Genomic DNA, 18,317 nt, shown 5'->3' on the forward strand with positions numbered 1-18,317 from the left:
GTAATGTCTTAATATTTATATTTCTGTACCACCTTAGTCCAAAATAAAATAAGCCAAATTTTGTTATAGAAATGTGGTTATACTCTCATTAAAAAGGGGTAAGTTAAGATTTCCACAAAGAGATCTGAGCATCACATGCTGCAGTTTCTTATTCTAAATGTATGTTTGTTTGTTTTTGTCATCTACAAACAACATTAAAATCAACCTCCTGTTGGCAGAGTTGTGGGTAGTGTTAATTGAATGGCGCCTTTTTTCCGGACAGATCACTCCAGGCTAGCACAATCCCATGGAAGACATTTTTTTTAATTGTCTTGGGGGTTGGGGGAGGGAAAGCAGAAAGAGGAAAAAAAAGAAAAAAGGGGTGAAGGGTTGGGGATTCTGTCTTTTATTCAGGCCATGACATACATGCCAGGTAATGAATGACAGGCACCTCTGCACGCAGGTGAGTAGTACTCTGGGAATGTGTGGTGGTTGTCATGGCAACAGACACAAGAGGGTCCTTGTCCCCTAGGGATACTGGATTCAGAGGTTTATCTGTAAACCCCTTCTGATGCTAAAAGGTAGGAAACAATAAAGCTTCTTTAGGGAAGATATTGTTTGTGAACAATTAGGTTGCAGTGGTAGGTGATGCTTGAATATGGCTCCTCAGATGCTGCTTAAGGTAATAAAATCTGGAATAGTTTTTGTTGCACATGGGACAGGGGTAGGGCCTCTCCCCACTATGCTTTTGTTTGTGTCTGTTGAGATCTACTAAACGGAAGAATTTCCAATCGCATCCAGGCTTATTGCACATATAAGGCTTCACCCCAGTGTGTTTCTTCATGTGGTCCTTGAGGTGCTGAGACTTTTTGTAAGATTTCTTACAACCCTGGTAGGTACAGCAGTATCGCTTTGAGTTATGAGGGTTCTTCAAGGACACAGGGCTCTGGGTCTTGAGGTCTAACTTTATCTCTGGATGCTGTCCCTGGTCCAAACCAGAAGCTGAAGAGATTTCCTGAGGTTGTATTTGAATCAAAGGGGAATTTGAAGTATCCGAAGATTCTCCTACATAGGGGGCTTGGTTACTAAGTGAAGTCACTTGAGGTTCTAGGCTTTCTTCTATTTTGAGTGTTCCATTATGACTTGGGTACACATTCTGATCCACAGAGGTCCTCATCTGATCCAGGAATGTCTCTTCAGAACTGAGACTTGTCTCTGGATGCCAAGCCAGGTTGTCTTCTTCACTAGATGTTGTTCTCTTAGTCCCACAAGAAGTTGTGTCAAAATTGGAGTTTGGTATCTGAGAGTCATGAAGAGGCTCGCCACCAATGGGACTTGTTACCTGGAGATTCACAATCAAATCCTGGTCATACCTGTAGCCTGATGTCTGATACTCAGAGAGAAGGTGCTCACCACTGAGGAGAATCTCCTGACATCTGCAGACATTCTGACCACAGACGCATGTTATCTGATAGTTAGTGCTCATCTGTGGCTCATAGAAAGTCTGGTATCCATTTGGGAGTATCTTCTGATCTGCATAGAATCTGTTATCAGCTACTGGGCTTCTCTGCTGATCCCCAAAAGGATTCTGTTCAGAAAAGGAGGTTATGAATTGATCAGTATAAAGGACATGGTTACAACTGGGTTCCATCTCAAGGTCACCAATGAAGGTCTGGTTTGATACAGAATCAACGAGGTGATCCATATTTGGAGCCTGGCCTTCATGGTATCCAGAGGGAGCAACTGGATGATTACCAAGGGTTCTCCACTGGCTCTCATACATAGTTGTAATTTGGATCAAGAGAGTCTTGTCAGAGTTCAGTGTCCTCCCCCAGTGGCCTTCATTGCAGAGAGTCTTTCTGGTGTCCAGTACTTCTGTCTTCAGGGGATGAGAGAGGCATGACTTGGTGGTGCTGCTGAGATTCATAAGGCATGAGCCTGCAGGAGAACTTTTCTGCTCAGCAGATACAACTTGCTGGATAAAAGAAGCAGCCTCACTTGGCTCTCCAAAATAGAAATCACTGGCTTTTCCTGGGTGTGCTGTTGAGTTCTGAGTACAGGCTGTCTCCTGTGGGTTACAGCATGCAGATGCCATCACTGTTTTTTTCCAGGTAGGCATCTCTGAGCTCTGACCTGAAACAAGCTGGCTGGATTCCACAGGGGAAGGCTGAGTGTTACATGGTACTGTCTGGGAAGCACCTGGGGTTTCTGCCACGTCCATATAGGCGTCACAGAAGGCCTGAGGACTCTTCAAGTTCCTCACTGTTGGGAGAAAGGAGAACATGTGACTGAACTAGGTATTCAGTTGTAAGAGCTTAAAGTTCTTGAGAATACTCACACTCAGGAGACAGACAGAAATTAAGTAGTAGACAGGAACAGGCAGAGAATGTGTGCTGGGGGGCCAGGGATTCAAAACTTCAGGGGCTCTGATGAGGGTGGAATGGGCAAGCAAAATATAGCTCCTTATCTCTGAGATCTCCTTTATAAAGCTCAGCCTGATATGTCTTCTGAGTCTATGGCATGGTAGGCCATACCTTTCAAGGGGTAGAACCCCATACCTAGATGACGTGCTTAAACTTCTCATCCCAGGTTCTTAGCATTCAGAAGGTGCTCCCTTTTACATAACCTCTTAGGTTCTTTGGGTGTTAGCTTGCCTACTATTTACTTAATGGCCAATGTATTTACAAAGTAGCATTCATCTATCTTGGAAGTGAATGTGGAATAGGATTTGTTCGTGGAATAGTGGTGGGTTCGGACAGAAGCAGTAGAGGTCAGGTGGGCTAGTTTTGGGTGGAGAAAGTCAATGAAGAAATAATTGTGTGATGTTGTTGAAACCTCTTGCAGTAGAAACTTATAGATTACATGAGAGTAATCTTAGTAATAGTGGATATTGCTGTGGTAATTTTTTTTTGTAGCCAGCAAATCTCCCTGGGGAAGGAATCTGCTGCATTCTGTTGTATCCTTGTACCATAGGGTCCCATTGAGTTTCTCAAATAATTTAGACTAATGCTAAGAGAGAGGTTCAATCTCAGCACACTGCTAAGAGAACCCCATTGTCTAGGATTGTATCCACACACTTCATGAGACCTGGAGAGATCCAACTTGTGGTAAGAATAGACTAAATGAGAGAAAAATCTAATTTTAAATTTTAAAAAAGGGAATGGTGAAAAATATTTAAGAAAGAAAGAAGGAATGAAATAAAGGGAGAAAGAGAAAAAAGAAATAATTAAAATAAAAAGAGAAATCACACCACCATCATCATTTGGCACAACACATAGAATTGAAAAATCTGTACAGTTTTAATGGATAGGTATACTCTGGAAATTAATTCTAAAACCTGTAACAGAAGAGATTAAAACTTGATAACTGCCAGTAAAAAGCTTCCACTTTTTCACCAATTATAAAACTCTCCAAAAGTATCCTCTGGTGTTTTTGTGAAGGTATTATTGCATAGGCTTCACTTGTTAAATTCACTTATCAGATTGTTCAGCTCAACATCCAGCCTGTCTCCTCTTTCTTGAAAGTGGAGAAGCTTCTCCCACCATGATGATCTCCAGGATGTTACAGGACAAATCATTTTTACAAAAGACTTTTACTACTTCAATCTTGGCTCAAAATCTCTATTTTTTCCCTTAACTGCTGAGTGCAGAGATTAAAAATACTTGCCTGAAAACTGGTCATGGTCTCTACTTCTTAATATTATCATGCAGCAAGCTTCTGTAAGGCAAAGGACACTGTGGTTAGGACAAAACGGCAACCAACAGATTGGGAAAAGATCTTTACCAACCCTACAACAGATAGAGGCCTTATATCCAAAATATACAAAGAACTCAAGAAGTTAGACCGCAGGGAAACAAATAACCCTATTAAAAAATGGGGTTCAGAGCTAAACAAAGAATTCACAGCTGAGGAATGCCGAATGGCTGAGAAACACCTAAAGAAATGTTCAACATCTTTAGTCATAAGGGAAATGCAAATCAAAACAACCCTGAGATTTCACCTCACACCAGTGCGATTGGCTAAGATCAAAAACTCAGGTGACAGCAGATGCTGGCGAGGATGTGGAGAAAGAGGAACACTCCTCCATTGTTGGTGGGATTGCAGACTGGTAAAACCATTCTGGAAATCAGTCTGGAGGTTCCTCAGAAAATTGGACATTGAACTGCCTGAGGATCCAGCTATACCTCTCTTGGGCATATACCCAAAAGATGCCTCAACATATAAAAGAGACACGTGCTCCACTATGTTCATTGCAGCCTTATTTATAATAGCCAGAAAATGGAAAGAACCCAGATGCCCTTCAACAGAGGAATGGATACAGAAAATGTGGTACATCTACACAATGGAATATTACTCAGCTATCAAAAACAACGAGTTTATGAAATTCGTAGGCAAATGGTTGGAACTGGAAAATATCATCCTGAGTGAACTAACCCAATCACAGAAAGACATACATGGTATGCACTCATTGATAAGTGGCTATTAGCCCAAATGCTTGAATTACCCTAGATCCCTAGAACAAACGAAACTCAAGACGGATGATCAAAATGTGAATGCTTCACTCCTTCTTTAAATGAGGAAAAAGAATACCCTTGGCAGGGAAGGGAGAGGCAAAGATTAAAACAGAGACTGAAGGAACACCCATTCAGAGCCTGTCCCACATTTGGCCCATACATATACAGCCACCCAATTGGACTAGATGGATGAAGCAAAGAAGTGCAGACCGACAGGAGCCGGATGTAGATCGCTCCTGAGAGACACAGCCAGAATACAGCAAATACAGAGGCGAATGCCAACAGCAAACCACTGAACTGAGAATAGGTCCCCTATTGAAGGAATCAGAGAAAGAACTGGAAGAGCTTGAAGGGGCTCGAGACCCCAAAAGTACAACAATGCCAAGCAACCAGAGCTTCCAGGGACTAAGCCACTACCTAAAGACTATACATGGACTGACCCTGGACTCTGACCCCATAGGTAGCAATGAATATACTAGTAAGAGCACTAGTGGAAGGGGAAGCCCTGGGTCCTGCTAAGACTGAACCCCCAGTGAACTAGTCTATGGGGGGAGGGCGGCAATGGTGGGAGGGTTGGGAGGGGAACACCCATAAGGAAGGGGAGGGGGGAGGGGGATGTTTGCCCGGAAACCGGGAAAGGGAATAACACTCGAAATGTATATAAGAAATACTCAAGTTAATAAAAAAAAAAAAAAAAAGATAATATTATCATGCAGCACAACTGGAGGCTCCTCCCTAATTGATAGCATTGTACTTTCCTCAGTTTTTAAATACTCTACATTTTGATGTTTAAAATTGCTAACTAACAATAAAAACTATCAATGGAAAGAATAAAATAATCCATAGATTAACTGAATCACCCGGCAAAGAAACCAGGGATTCCTTGAAGACATTTCCTTAAGTCCAAGCAAGAGAAAACTGGTCTTTTGTTTGTGTCCTAAGTAACACCATAGAAGCTGATGGGACTTACCATGATCTTTCTCAAGGATAGAGTTGAGGTGTAGAACCAGAACAACTTTAGGGCCAAGAATTCACTGGGGAACCAAGTTTTAAGACTAAAGGAGTTTGTACTAAGGAACTGAGTCCCAGTGTAATCAACCAGGATGGACGTCTAGATCTAACCAGGACCTGGGCTATACTGACTCCAGGTCTTTGCTACATGTTCCAGCCACTCACCTCTATTCTGAGGAAATAGTGGCATATATTTGAAATCCCTCCCTTACTAAAGCTGTTTCACTTCAGTAGGGCAATCCCTTGGATTAAAAAATATGCCCTCTGACCCAAGTGGGACAACTATAGGTGTTACGCACAGGTGTGGCCCATCAACACAAGAAACAGTATTTTAAAATGCTGTATGGACACCTGTTTCTTAACATCTTTACCAAAACTACTCCAAATGTTTCCTGCTATAGTGTAGTGGTGAAAGAATAAAGATTTTAAACTATCCCCCACTGACCCTGCTGTGAGGACAAGTGCACCTCACAGCAAAGAATAACATAAAATGTGTTGGGAATGTAGCCTGGCTATAGCCACCACAAACCATCTGGCCTCAATAAGGCCTGACTCAACAGTCCTGAGAAAAACGAGAATTAGGGTCAGCTTGCTCCAGAAGCAGGGTGACCTAGAATTGAACTGAGCCCAAGTTACAAACCAATGAAATTGCTTTGTGTGACTGTTGCCAACTGCCTATGTAATTTTCCCTATAAATACCTTCCCCTAATTGGGCTCGGGGTTGACTCCTCTGTCTCCTGTGTGAGATACGTGTGGTCCCCAGAGCTCTGGTTCCTCAAATATTCCTCTTGTTTATTACATCAAGACCGGTTTCTCATGAGTTCTTGGGGGGTTGCTTATTCTCGAGATTTGAGTGGGGGTCTTCCCCACCCCAGTGGTCTTTCACTGGCACTGTGGTAATCACTATTGACTTGGACTTGTGGAGCCCCTTTCCTTCTTCCCTGGGAGTGCTGGGCTCAACAGGAATACATTTTTAAGCATTCCAAGTACAGGGAATAGGGTGCCTCAGAGAGGCCAAATCTTTTAAGTTCTGACTCCAATTTGGAGAACCTCACCTAAGTTTGAATTTCGGTAAACTAACAGGCTTGTACCTAGCATTAGTTTCCAAGTTGCCCCCAACAAATGCTGAGCCTAACTCCAGTCTCTAGGCTAATCCTCAACAAGACCAGAGTCTCCAGCAAACCTACACCCACAGGTTACAAGCCCACCTCATGCCAAACGATCACCAATGCTGAGGGGAGCAGAAATGAAGTGTATGATATGACTCCCAGGATCAGTCAAGTATATTAAAGACCACAGTAACTTTCCAATTAGATGCTTGCACACTCACTCCCCCCTTGCTGCTCACTGTAAAGTCTTGTCCCAGTAGACATTTGGGGTGCCCCTACTACCAAAACTGTCCTGTGTGATGGTGGTGCTTTGGAGGGGCTCGAGCTAGCTTGAATAGAATAAAGACCCTGCTGTGAGTTACACCAGATTGGCTCCTGTGTGGCTTCCTTTTTGTTTTTTGTTTTTTGTTTTTTGGCGGGACCACTAATATTTTCCTGGTACTTCAGGTCCTGTATCAATCTCCTATATATCTACCCAAATACAGAGAAAAAAAATACATTATGAGGTTTGGAATGCTGTGTCTGAACAATTAAAGAAAAACATACAAATTACATAACATTGCTTTTTCATGAACATTTTACTCCATCTATAGCATAAGTCAAATTTGTGATCATTAAATAAATTTATGGAATCAAAGTTTTAAAACAACAGCTAAGTTCCTATAAAGTCAGCATGCCCCTGTAATAATCATGGTTTTCTAGAGTCATAGAAGTTATGGAATGAATCTTTCTCTATATACATGTCAAAGAGGGAATTTTTGGAAGTACTTACAGGCTGCGGTTCTTGCTAATCCCACAATGGCTAACTGAAGATGAAAAGTTCAGTAGTCTTGTAGCTTCTCTGTCCCAAAGACAGGTTGTCTCAGCTGGTCTTCTCTAGAGGCTGGAATCTGGAAAGAGTTGACTCCAAAGCCAGTGTAGGGATGGATGTGTGAACAAGCCGAGGACAAGCTGACAACCTTCCTGTCTTCGCCTCCAGAGGAAGGTTTGTCTTCCTTCCTGGCTCAGGACCTAGATTAAAAGTTCCAGCTTCAAACGATCTCTCACAGGTGTGTCCTCTCTTAATAGATTTTTGTCCTTCCCAGGTATTTTCAATCAAACAACCAAGAGTACACATCGAAGAAGCCTCGGTCTCAAAAACTGTGGTTTAGTTCTCTAGAGACCTTAAAAGTAGAGCACAACCCAGAGTATCATATTTTAATTTCTGAGGCTACCTATCAGATGGCTCAGGATCGCAATCTCTTCCTGCTCCCTGATGATCCAGATGTAGAACTCTTGGCTCTCTCTCCAGCACCATGACTGGCTGCTTACCTTAAAGTTAATGGAGTTAGATTCTATCTTTATGCAAGTTTAAATTAAATGTTCTCCTATATGAGAGTCGCTATAGTCAGAGTCCCTTTACAGCAATACCAACTGTAACACAAAAACCATTGACAGTCTCTTACTTGAAATCACTTAAAGAAACTTAGAAGAAAACATAACTACCTTTACAAACATATTCTTAACCAAATGTAACGGACTCAATAATATCAGTTACAAGTATCCTTCATGCAATGGTCACATGGCTTTCATAACTGGCCATTCATAACTAAAAATATTGACAAAATTCAAAGATTAAGATAAATGTTGGGAGAAATATTGATCCTGATTCAATGTAGAATGCTACTTCCAGTAATATCTTAATATTTGTAATTCTTCACTACATTAGTTGAAAATAATTACAATAAAGCCAAATTTTGTCACAGCAATATGGTTATATTCTAATTAAGAGAGAGTCAGTTAAGTAGATTTCCTCATGCAAAATAAGAGGCCTTAGAGCACAAGCTACTGATCCTATTCTAAGTATTAATTTGTTTGTTTTGTCATCTACAAACAACATTAACATATACTTGATGTTGACAGAGATGTGGATAGGAAACAATAAAACTTTATTAAGGAGGATATTATTTATGGACAGTCTGGTTCCAGTGGAGGGTGAAAACTGATTATGGCCTCTCTCATGCTGCATGACGTAATACAATCCAGTAAAGGTTTGTTGCACTTGGTACAGGGACAGAGACTCTCCGCACTGTGCTTTTGTTTGTGTCTGCAGAGGTTCAATGAGCAGGAGAATTTCCATGGGCAGCCAGGAGCATTGCACACATAGGGCTTCTCCCAGTGTGTTTCCTCATGTGGACCTTCAGATGTTGTGATGAGGGTAGAACAAGAAAAATTCCCTCAGCTGGAGTTGGACAACCCACATTTCTAAATTTTGGCTGGAAGTATATTTACATTCGGAGTAATAAGCTTTAATTGTCTCTCTTCTTTGGCAATAAAATTCATAGTTCTTGCTCATGCTTTTCCTTCCATGCTCTTAAAATATAGAACTTGAATTTTCCAGCAAAGTAGCCAGGAATTCCTAGATCTCATTAAGTTTCAGCAGGAAACTTTGTATCATTCCACCCAACTCCTTGCCAGTTATAATCTAACCTTTGGGATGGGGGAGGGCTTAGCATCTAGATTCTTCACTTAATCTTGTCCTTCTAGACCCTTGGAAAGCAGAGGGAGTTTGAGTCTCCTTGCCAAGGCTATAGGAGTTCAATTAAGCAATTTTCTGTAATGCTTAGTGAGGGAAAACACTACATTGGACATTCCATCCATACCATGATTCACAGTGCTGGGTTTCCTGTGCTTGACCTGCATGTGAGAGTTGAAGATGCAGAAACTGAAGTCAGCTGGGCCTATGGAGTTAGCAGCAGTTACAGATTTTATTCCTAAATGTTTTGCTCCTGTGAGCTGAATACTACTGTTAACACACAACACTTCATTTCTAGTTAAATGATCAATTGAGATATAGAGATTCCATATCTTTAACAGCTTTACTTTAATCAAATTATTCAGAATTCAAAAGGATCACTTTTGCAATAATAATACTGTTTTTACTTCTTACCTGATGTGTTTGTTCTCATGTTTTAATATTCTGGTTTTGTTTATTCACTTTACATCCCACTCAGCGCCCATTTTCTGTCACCTCCTCCTATAAGCCTTCCACCATCTCCCTTCCCCTTCTCCTTTGAGTGGGTGGAGATCCTTTTATTCGCTTTTATTTCTCCTCCCTGGCACTTCAAGTCTCTTCAAGGCTAGACATTTCCCCTCCCATTGAGGCAGACAAGGCAGCCCAGCTAGAACAGATCCCATGGACAAATAACAGCTTTTGTGATAGGCCACTTTCCAGTTGTTCAGGACCCACATGAAGATCAAGTTGCACATCTGTTACATATGTGCAGGGAGGCCTAGGTCCAGCTCTTATATATGCCTGGCTTTGTGGTTCAGATTCTGAAAGCCCTAAGGTTCCAGGCTAGTTGACTCTGCTTGTCTTCCTATGCAGTTCTTCTGTCCTTCCAGGGCCAGCGATCCTTCCTCCTATACTTCCATAAGAGTATCCAAACTTCACCCACTGGTTGGTTGTGGGCATTTGTCGGAGTAGCTGTTGCTTGCTTGGTTTGGTTTGGTTTGGTTTGGTTTTGTTCTCTAATCTTTTTTTTTTTTACAGTCCAGTTGTCATTCCCCTTCTGGTCAGTCCTCTGACCTCTGATGGTTCCCCATCCTATTCCTCCTCCCCCATCTCCAAAAGGATGTTCTCACCCCTACCCTTTCCCCACCAGACTTTCTCACTCCCTGGAGCCTCAAGTTTCTAAGGGTTGGTGGTGCTTTTCTCACCGAGGCCAAAGAGCAATAAGACAACAAAAGGAGATCATGGGAATACAAACTGGCAAAGAAATCAAAGTATCAGTATTTGCAGATGATATGATAGTATACATAAGCAACCTCGAAAATTCTACCAGAGAGATTCTACAGCTGATAAACAACTTCAATGAAGTGGCTGGATATAAAATTAACTTAAATAAATCAGTAACCTTCCTTTACAAATGTATTATTATTACAAATGATAAATGGTCTGAGAAAGAAATTATGAAAATAACAACCCTCACAATAGTCACAAATAATGTAAAATATCTTGGGGTAACTCTAAACAACAAGTGAAAGATCTGTATGACAAGAGCTTCAAATCTCTCAGAAAAGAAATTGAAGAAGTCCTCAGAAAATGGAGAGATCTCTAATGCTCAAGGATTAATAGAATTAACACAGTAAAAATGGCCATTCCACCAAAAGCAATCTACAGATTCAATGCAATCCCCATCGAAACTCCAACACAATTCTTTAAAGGCATGTAAAGAGCAATTCTAAATTTCATATGGAAAAAACAAAATATCCAGGATTGTGAAAAAATTCTAAACAATAAAAGAAATTTTGGGGAAATCACCATCCCTGACCTCAAGCTATACTATAGATCCATAGTGATAAAAACTGTATGGTTTTGGTACAGAGACAGACAAGTTGATGAAAGGAATAGAAGTGAAGACCCAGAAATAAAATCACATACTTATGGACAGTTGATTTTTGACAAAGAAGCCAAAAATATATAGTGGACAAAAGAAAGTATCTTTAATAAATGGTGCTGATTTAACTGGCATTCTGTATGTAGAAAAATGGAAATAAATCCATATCTGTCACTTTGCACAAAGCTTAAATCCAAGTGGATTAAGGACCTCAACGCAAAATCAGATACATTGAATCTAATAGAATAGAAAGTGGGAAAGAGCCTCAAACTCACTGGCACATGGGGTTTGAAGTGGGGGGAAGGAAATTTCCTAAATAGAACTTTAGTGGTTGGTTGACTGGTTGGTTGTTTGGTTGTTGTTGTTTTGTTTTGTTTTGTTTGTTTTCTCAATGTTTCAGTTTCCTTTAATGACCCCCATCTCCCTTGAGGGGTAGGTACAGGCAGCTAGGCGACTGGCAAGACTTGTTCACTTTAAGATCTTGCCTTGACCGATGGCTTTGTCCACGTGCTGGAAAGCCCCCTCCTAGGAAACTGGGACTCTGGTACTCTTGAACCAGAGCCTGGGTCCTCTCGCTACCAGGATCTAGTTTCTGCCACGTATACGACTCATAGTCCACCTGCCAATCTGGACTCAACAGAAAGGCAAGCTCTTGGCCTTGAAAGACCCAAACGCCAGAAATGGAACGGCTGTTATTGGTTCCAAAGAGAATAACACAAGCAAAGACATTCTCCCTCAGGTTGTCCAATCGCTGGAACATTCCAGTTCCAGATGAGGTTGCAAAGTCATGAAGGTCTAGGTGAGCTCTTCAGGGAAGCGGGACTCAGCTTGCCACAGGGACCAGCCATTCTTATCAAAGTACTTCCAAAAATATGGCAGCGCCACAGACAGGGTGCCCTCCTTGGAGTACTTACGCTTAAATGCATCCAACACAGAGGGAGGTATTCTTGGGCAGGTGAGCTCAGCAGGGAATGACTGCTCACATTCATCCATCTCTTCCTCAGGAGCTGGGGCAGCTGCCTTTTTTTCTTCTTTCCACTCAGCCTGGGACTTCTGTTTCTTTTCTCATGAACCCTTTTCTTTTCTTGGGGTATCCACTTTAGGCTGGCTCTCTGCAAACTTCTTTTTTTTTTAACTTGAGTATTTCTTATTTATATTTCGAATGTTATTCCCTTTTCCGGTTTCCGGGCCAACATCCCCCTAACTCCTCCCCCAACATCGGTGTTCCCCTCCCCATTCTCCCCCCATTACCGCCTTCCCTGCAACAATCACGTTCACTGGGGGTTCAGTCTTAGCAGGACCAAGGGCTTCCCCTTCCACTGGTCTCTGCAAACTTCTTAACATCAAACTGTGCCATCTTCTCACACAGCTTCACTTCCCCCAAGATGGCCCTGAACTGGGGCTGGTTAATGCAGGTAAGGAACCATTAGTTGGTAATGGGGAAGGTCTGGTGAAAAGAAGGTTCTGAGATCTGTTGTTCTTGATACACGAACTCTTTTAGACAGGCTCAACTCAAATTCTGAAAACTTTTGCCTCATCATAGGATTATGGGTCAGACCTAATGAGCCTCGTGTTTTAATTTGTTTTGTTTACCCCTGTTTGTTTATTTTGCATTTTTAAATTTTTATTTGTTTATTTATTTCCCATTTAAAAAGTTTTAAACTTTTGTTTCTAAATGGGACCTCATGGGGTTGTACAGGAGGAGCAAGTTGCCTCAATGCTTTGTGGAGGAAAATTTCGAGTTCCGGTTTTGCCTCCATGTTTTGCCTCAAGTATTGGATTGCCTCTCTCTCTCTTTCTCCATAACTGCCCCCTGCATTTCATCTTCAGGTTTTGTATTCATCTTAAGATATTGTTTCATTTCATGGCCATATTGCAGTTAATAATATCAGCAATCATATATTTTCATTCTTCTGCTTTTTTGTCTTCCCCACTTCTGATTACAGCATCAGAAACCCAAGATTAGATCCTGGTGTCAGCACATAGGTGCTCTTGGAGACTCCTGAGATTCCATATCAAGCAAACTAATCTTTGTTTCCCATTGATCACATCTTCATCTAACCACATTGTTGTTAATGTTCTCTTAATGCTGCTTTTCTGAATATTAACATCAATTTTGCTGTACATTTGAGCAATTTTCTATTATTTTTCTCAGAGGAAAATACAAACCATGAGCTCAGTCAACTAACTGATTAGAAAGAAAGTGTTCATTTTAGAGCATGGTTCCAGTATCCAAGGCTGCAAATGCTTAGCTGTGTGTGATGATACAGCAGGGAGAAACTATCAGCGCAGACGAGAGTTCATTTCTGTTATTATGGATAGGAGGAGGATGTGAAATGAATTCTTCCACTCTTTTATCCCTCTAAGTAATCTAGTTTTCTTCTTCTAATGACTCTCAATGCCCTTTCGATGGGTTTCAACTCCCCAATTTGGTTGAACTCCTGCTCCTCGTCAATTTCTCTGTTCACAAATGTATCCTGATTTGGTTTTCTTTTCTCTTTTGTGAAGCATAATTTCTTCCATAAATTTAGTGCTTATACCATCAGATCTTTCCTCTGTAATGGGCTATCGTCACAATGTACCTCAGTGACATTTTCACTTGTGACTCTGTAATAGGTATGGAGCTCTACTGCCCAAATTAATCCAATTGTTTATCTACAAAGCCACCTGCAGTCAGAGATTGAGATAGCAATATCACAAAAGGAATCTAAATATGAGGTTGACTCACAAAAAAATCTCATTTTATTTTATGTTTTTCTATTACAGGTATCACCTCAGCACATCAGGAAAAGGACGGTTTTGTATAGGAAAACAAATGAGCTCATTATAAGGATATAAAAACCAATGGCATTCAAAGCAATATTAATGCTCAGCAGACTAAAAGGAAACAATCCACTATAAAAATGATTAGGTCAGATTCTCTTAACAGATCATAATTGGTAGGAGTTGAATCATAGGTAAAACATTCCCCCCATTTATGAAGTAAACGAAAACAATTTTAAAACACAGAGTCCTCAATACTTAAGAAACACCTCCTGTTCCACTGGACTATTAAATAAGAGTGAATAAAATGAACATTACTAAGCCACCTTTATTTCCTCTATGTGCTTTCCTATAATAAACTGGAAGTAAAATTAATTCATATTACTTCACTGAATGATCCAGAGAATGAAGTTACATTGTAAACATTGTTCCAGTTCTGAAAAGCAATTGTTTCCTCTATAGATAAGTAATTCCAGTTGTTTCTGCTGTTGTATTTGGGTGCCACTAGGGATGGTCAGTAATAATAGCAGAAGAGAAATCAAATATTCCAGGGAATAGATCTTGTGTCAGGAAAACCTGGCTGTGAATGCCAACATTGTCATATACTAAACGGGTCACCTTGGAAATGCCATTAGCTGTGTAGTATATAAACTGCTGGTAACAATATTTCATACCTTTTAACATTATTTTGAGAACTGAAATGAGATAATGTAAGTAAAGCTTTATCTAATACACAGTAATTACTTTTATGTAAATGATATGAATTTATTACATATAAATATTGAGGGAAAACAAATATGAATCTTGATGTTCTAGTCACAAATAATATTTATTTAGAAAATGACTTTTCCTCTGGGAAGCTGCTAAGATTTCTGAATTTGCTGCTGAAAATCTCTAGGCATCTCTAGAACACTCCTGTCATGGTCCATAACTTCTTCTCTTCTTATTCCAGATGCAGAATAAGTACTTGTATGTATTTCTAGCCTGCTCCTTCATGCCTCCTTTATTTTCCTATCAGTTGATGTTTTTTGGGCAAGGGGAAGTCTGGTTAGCCATTATGGTCTAAATCCCAGACACACATTTATCTAATCCAGTTCTTGATTTTGACTCACTTCCAAACCAACAGATAGACTTCTAGGCCTTAGTTCCTATACATTAGAATCCATTTATTCTAACTATCTGTGTGTAGAGAGGTGTATTTATGTTATTATCTGATCTTAAAGGATTTCAGTGACAAATTTGATACTCTCCTTTGAGCAATGAAGAATCATTTTAAGGCATGTTGATATAGGAATGGATAAGTATTAACAAGCTCAGATGAACCAAACAAAATAGAAGTCCAATTATGGTTGGAGAGCCGCATTAATAATCTCCAGTGTAACTTCAGGAGAATACCAACGAAACAGTTAGAAACATCAAAGGAATTTTTAATTATCTTTGAAGTATAATTTTTGAAAAAAGTAGCTTCTAGCAATAATTTATACAATACAAAATATATAGCATAATTAAATGTAGTAATAGAATAAAATTATTTCCAAATAGGGAACACAGTTGCTTTTATTAAAGCCTTATCTATTTCTTTCTTAATTTGATTAATGAAAACACTCAGAATTTACCCAAATAAAGTTATTAAAATAACTTGTTATAATGAAATATTTCATAGATTTGTTGAGTTTTTCAGTCTTCTTCTAATAGTATACATCTTTCAATTTGTAGTTATAATACTTTTAGATTTCAAGGAAAAATGAAAGATTGTAAATTAGCTGCATAAATATATATGACAACCAAGTTTAGCCCAATTCCTAGTATGTCAAATTATGGATGGGTCACCCACTCATCTCAAAAATATTAATGCAGAATTGCTCCTGTCTAAAGGAAATACAGGGACAAAGAGCGGAGCAGAGACTGAAGGAAAGGCCATCCAGTCACTGTCCCACCTGGAGATCCATCCCATCTGCAGACACCAAACACAGACAATATTGCTAATACCAAGAAGTGCTTGCTGACAGGAGCCTGATACAGCTGTCTCCTGAGAGGCTGAAAGATACAAATGAGGAGGCTTGCAGCCAACCATCAGACTCAGCATGGGGACCCCAATGGAAGAGTTAGGGGAAGGACTAAAGGAACTGAAGGAGTTTGCAACGCCATAGGAAAAACAACAATATCAACCAACTAGAGATCTCTGCCTGCTCCTCAGAGCTCCCAAGGACTAAACCATCAACCAAAATGTACACATGAAGAGACCCATGGCTCCAGTTGCATATGTAGCAGAGGATGGCCTTGTCAGGTGTCAGTGGGAGGGGAGGCCCTTGGTCCAGTGAAGGCTGGATGCCCCAGGGTAGTGGAATGCTAGGGTGGTGAGGCAGGAGTGGGTGAGTGGGTAAGGAAGTGCCCTCCTAGGAGCAAGGGGGAGGGAGTATGAGATAGGGGGTTTACAGAGGGGAAACAGGGAAGAGGAATAAAATTTAAATTTAAATAAATAAAATAACCAATGAAAAAGGAAAATCAATTAAAAAACAAAATATGTAGTATAAATATTCACTGTTTAGGTGATGAGAGGAGTACAAACATGGCTCCCTATTAGAAAGCCTCTAATATCAAGCATATTAATTTGTACAGATATAAGTAATTTATATGGACAGTATTTGTTTTGTAAATTTAAACTTAAAAATCATTTTGCCTCTTAAAAATTCCCTTCTCTAGTGTGAGTTGATACCACTATGTGATATTAACTTAGTGTTTCAATAAAATATAACTAGTTTCATTACCAAACATCTCCAACCATATTGTCATATCTGTTAGACAATCACAGAATTGAGGAGAGTTACACAACTGATTTCAAACTAAACTGATTTATACAAAACTTCTTTTATGAGACTTGAATTTCTCCTCTTTCACTAATCTCTGTAGGCTGACATTGTACATATTCTCTGAAGTTAAGGTGCTCAAATTTCTGCCCTCTCCTCAGCCTTGTCATGGTCCATGATGACCATTTATCATTGTGCCATCTTTCCCTTTTTTCCCTAGCACTTAGCAGATGGCAGGGAGGAAAGAAGATTGAAATTCAACCCAATATTCATGTTATAGTCTGTAATAAAATAACTACCTATTTCTGACTTCCATAAACTACAGAAGAATAGAATACTATATTTTTAACTATTTTTATTCCTTCATTTGTTCATATTTTATAACAAAATTATGACTGTACTTTACTCACTGTAAATAAATAAAATTTGATATACTATTTTTTGATGTTCAGCTATCTGTATCATTTCACCCTAAGTATATATTTTGGTTGTTTTTATTGTTATATCAATTACTAACAGTTCTCAAACTCACATATATTTATGCATGCATAGGAACATATTATTTGAATGAATCTTGGATTTGTAACTTCCTCACTGTGAGGCAAAAGATTAAGATTGAATCAGTGATTCTATGTATCATTATCTAAATAAATGTTGAATTTTTATCACTTTTGTCTCAAAACTCAATCTCTTTTTATTATAATAAGCAAAAACATGTTACTCCTATTGACAAGCACTCCAATCAGCTCAATAAAATTTACAATAGATAAAGGGTAAATAAAACCACAAGAGGTAGTAATAGTGCAATAGAAGCAACAAGCGCAGATGGGAACAGAGTGACAAGGGTACTGGTGTAGCCATTCTGATCAGTAGTGAAATTGTTGAGCAGACTGTAGAGCAGAAAAGCATAGATATAAAGCTGCATTGTGTGTATATATGGAAGGAGCCTGTTTTACTTGGAAGCAGCCACAGCTAGATGCTGTAAGGAGGAAGGGTGTCTAGAATGTTTGGGGATAACGGGAACTATAAGAAGAGAGGAACAGGGAAACACACAGGTGATAAACACTAATGCTGGCCTTTCTCACCTCATACTCAAGACAGTCATGTCCTGTCATTTCTGTGAAACCGAGTCACACAAAACTCCTTGCTCCTCTGGTTCATATACTTTTCCTGTTCCTTCTTCTAAAAACAACCTGTGAGTTCTTGCTTATACATGTAGTAGTTGTTTTAGATATGTATTCATTGAGTTGGTCTCTACAACTCTGTTTTAATAGGTTGTGTTTTTCTGTGATAGACTTTGTCCCACACAAGGAGAAGTTTCATTGATGCAGGGTGAGGACTATACCAAATGTGTGTTTAAGACCAAATATTTAGAAGGCAGTTAAGCTACATGTTGGAGCATCTTTTGAGTATGTGCCCAGGAGTGGTATATCTGGATCTTCAGGTAGGACTATTTCCAATTTTCTGAGGACCCACCAGATTGTTTTCCAAAGTGGTTTTACCAGTTTACAATCCCATCAGCAATGGAAGAGTATTCCTCTTTCTCTACATCCTTGACAGCATCTGTTGTAACCTAACTTTTGATCTTAACCATTCTGATTGGTAGGAGGTGGAATCTCAGGCTCATTTGGTTTGCATTACCCTGATAACTAAGGATGTCGTACATTTCTTTACATGTTTCAGGGCCATTCGATATTCCTCAGTTGAGAATTCTTCATTTAGCTCTGGACCCCATTTTTAATAGGATTATTTGAT

General features: G+C 39.7%; 1 protein-coding gene and 1 pseudogene across 2 annotated transcripts; both read right to left on the reverse strand.

The window, feature by feature from the left end:
• Positions 1–287: 287 nt before the first annotated feature.
• Zfp353 (zinc finger protein 353) lies at positions 288–8,075 on the reverse strand. 2 transcript variants are annotated; one of them, XM_087548082.1, is made up of 3 exons: positions 7,386–8,075; positions 3,646–3,696; positions 288–2,241 (listed from the first exon to the last, which is right to left on the reverse strand). In XM_087548082.1, exons 2-3 carry the CDS (start codon positions 3,683–3,685, stop codon positions 608–610), a joined length of 1,674 nt encoding a protein of 557 aa, XP_087404208.1. In that variant the 5' UTR covers positions 3,686–3,696; positions 7,386–8,075; the 3' UTR covers positions 288–607.
• Positions 8,076–11,460: 3,385 nt separating this feature from the next.
• Eef1g-ps13 (eukaryotic translation elongation factor 1 gamma, pseudogene 13) lies at positions 11,461–14,439 on the reverse strand (annotated as a pseudogene).
• Positions 14,440–18,317: the final 3,878 nt, after the last annotated feature.

Source organism: Rattus norvegicus, chromosome 5 (genome assembly GCF_021556685.1).
Source record: "Rattus norvegicus strain SHRSP/BbbUtx chromosome 5, alternate assembly SHRSP_T2T, whole genome shotgun sequence".
Lineage (NCBI taxonomy): Eukaryota > Metazoa > Chordata > Mammalia > Rodentia > Muridae > Rattus > Rattus norvegicus.

What these genes read in the sequence shown, in the direction of transcription:
- Zfp353 (XM_087548082.1), bottom strand. Translation starts at nt 3,685, where the DNA reads ATGATAATATTAAGAAGTAGAGACCATGACCAGTTTTCAG. An exon ending in AGACCATGACCAGTTTTCAG is followed by an intron (nt 2,242 to 3,645) that starts GCAAGTATTTTT and finishes TTCTCCCAACAG; the next exon opens with TGAGGAACTTGAAGAGTCCT.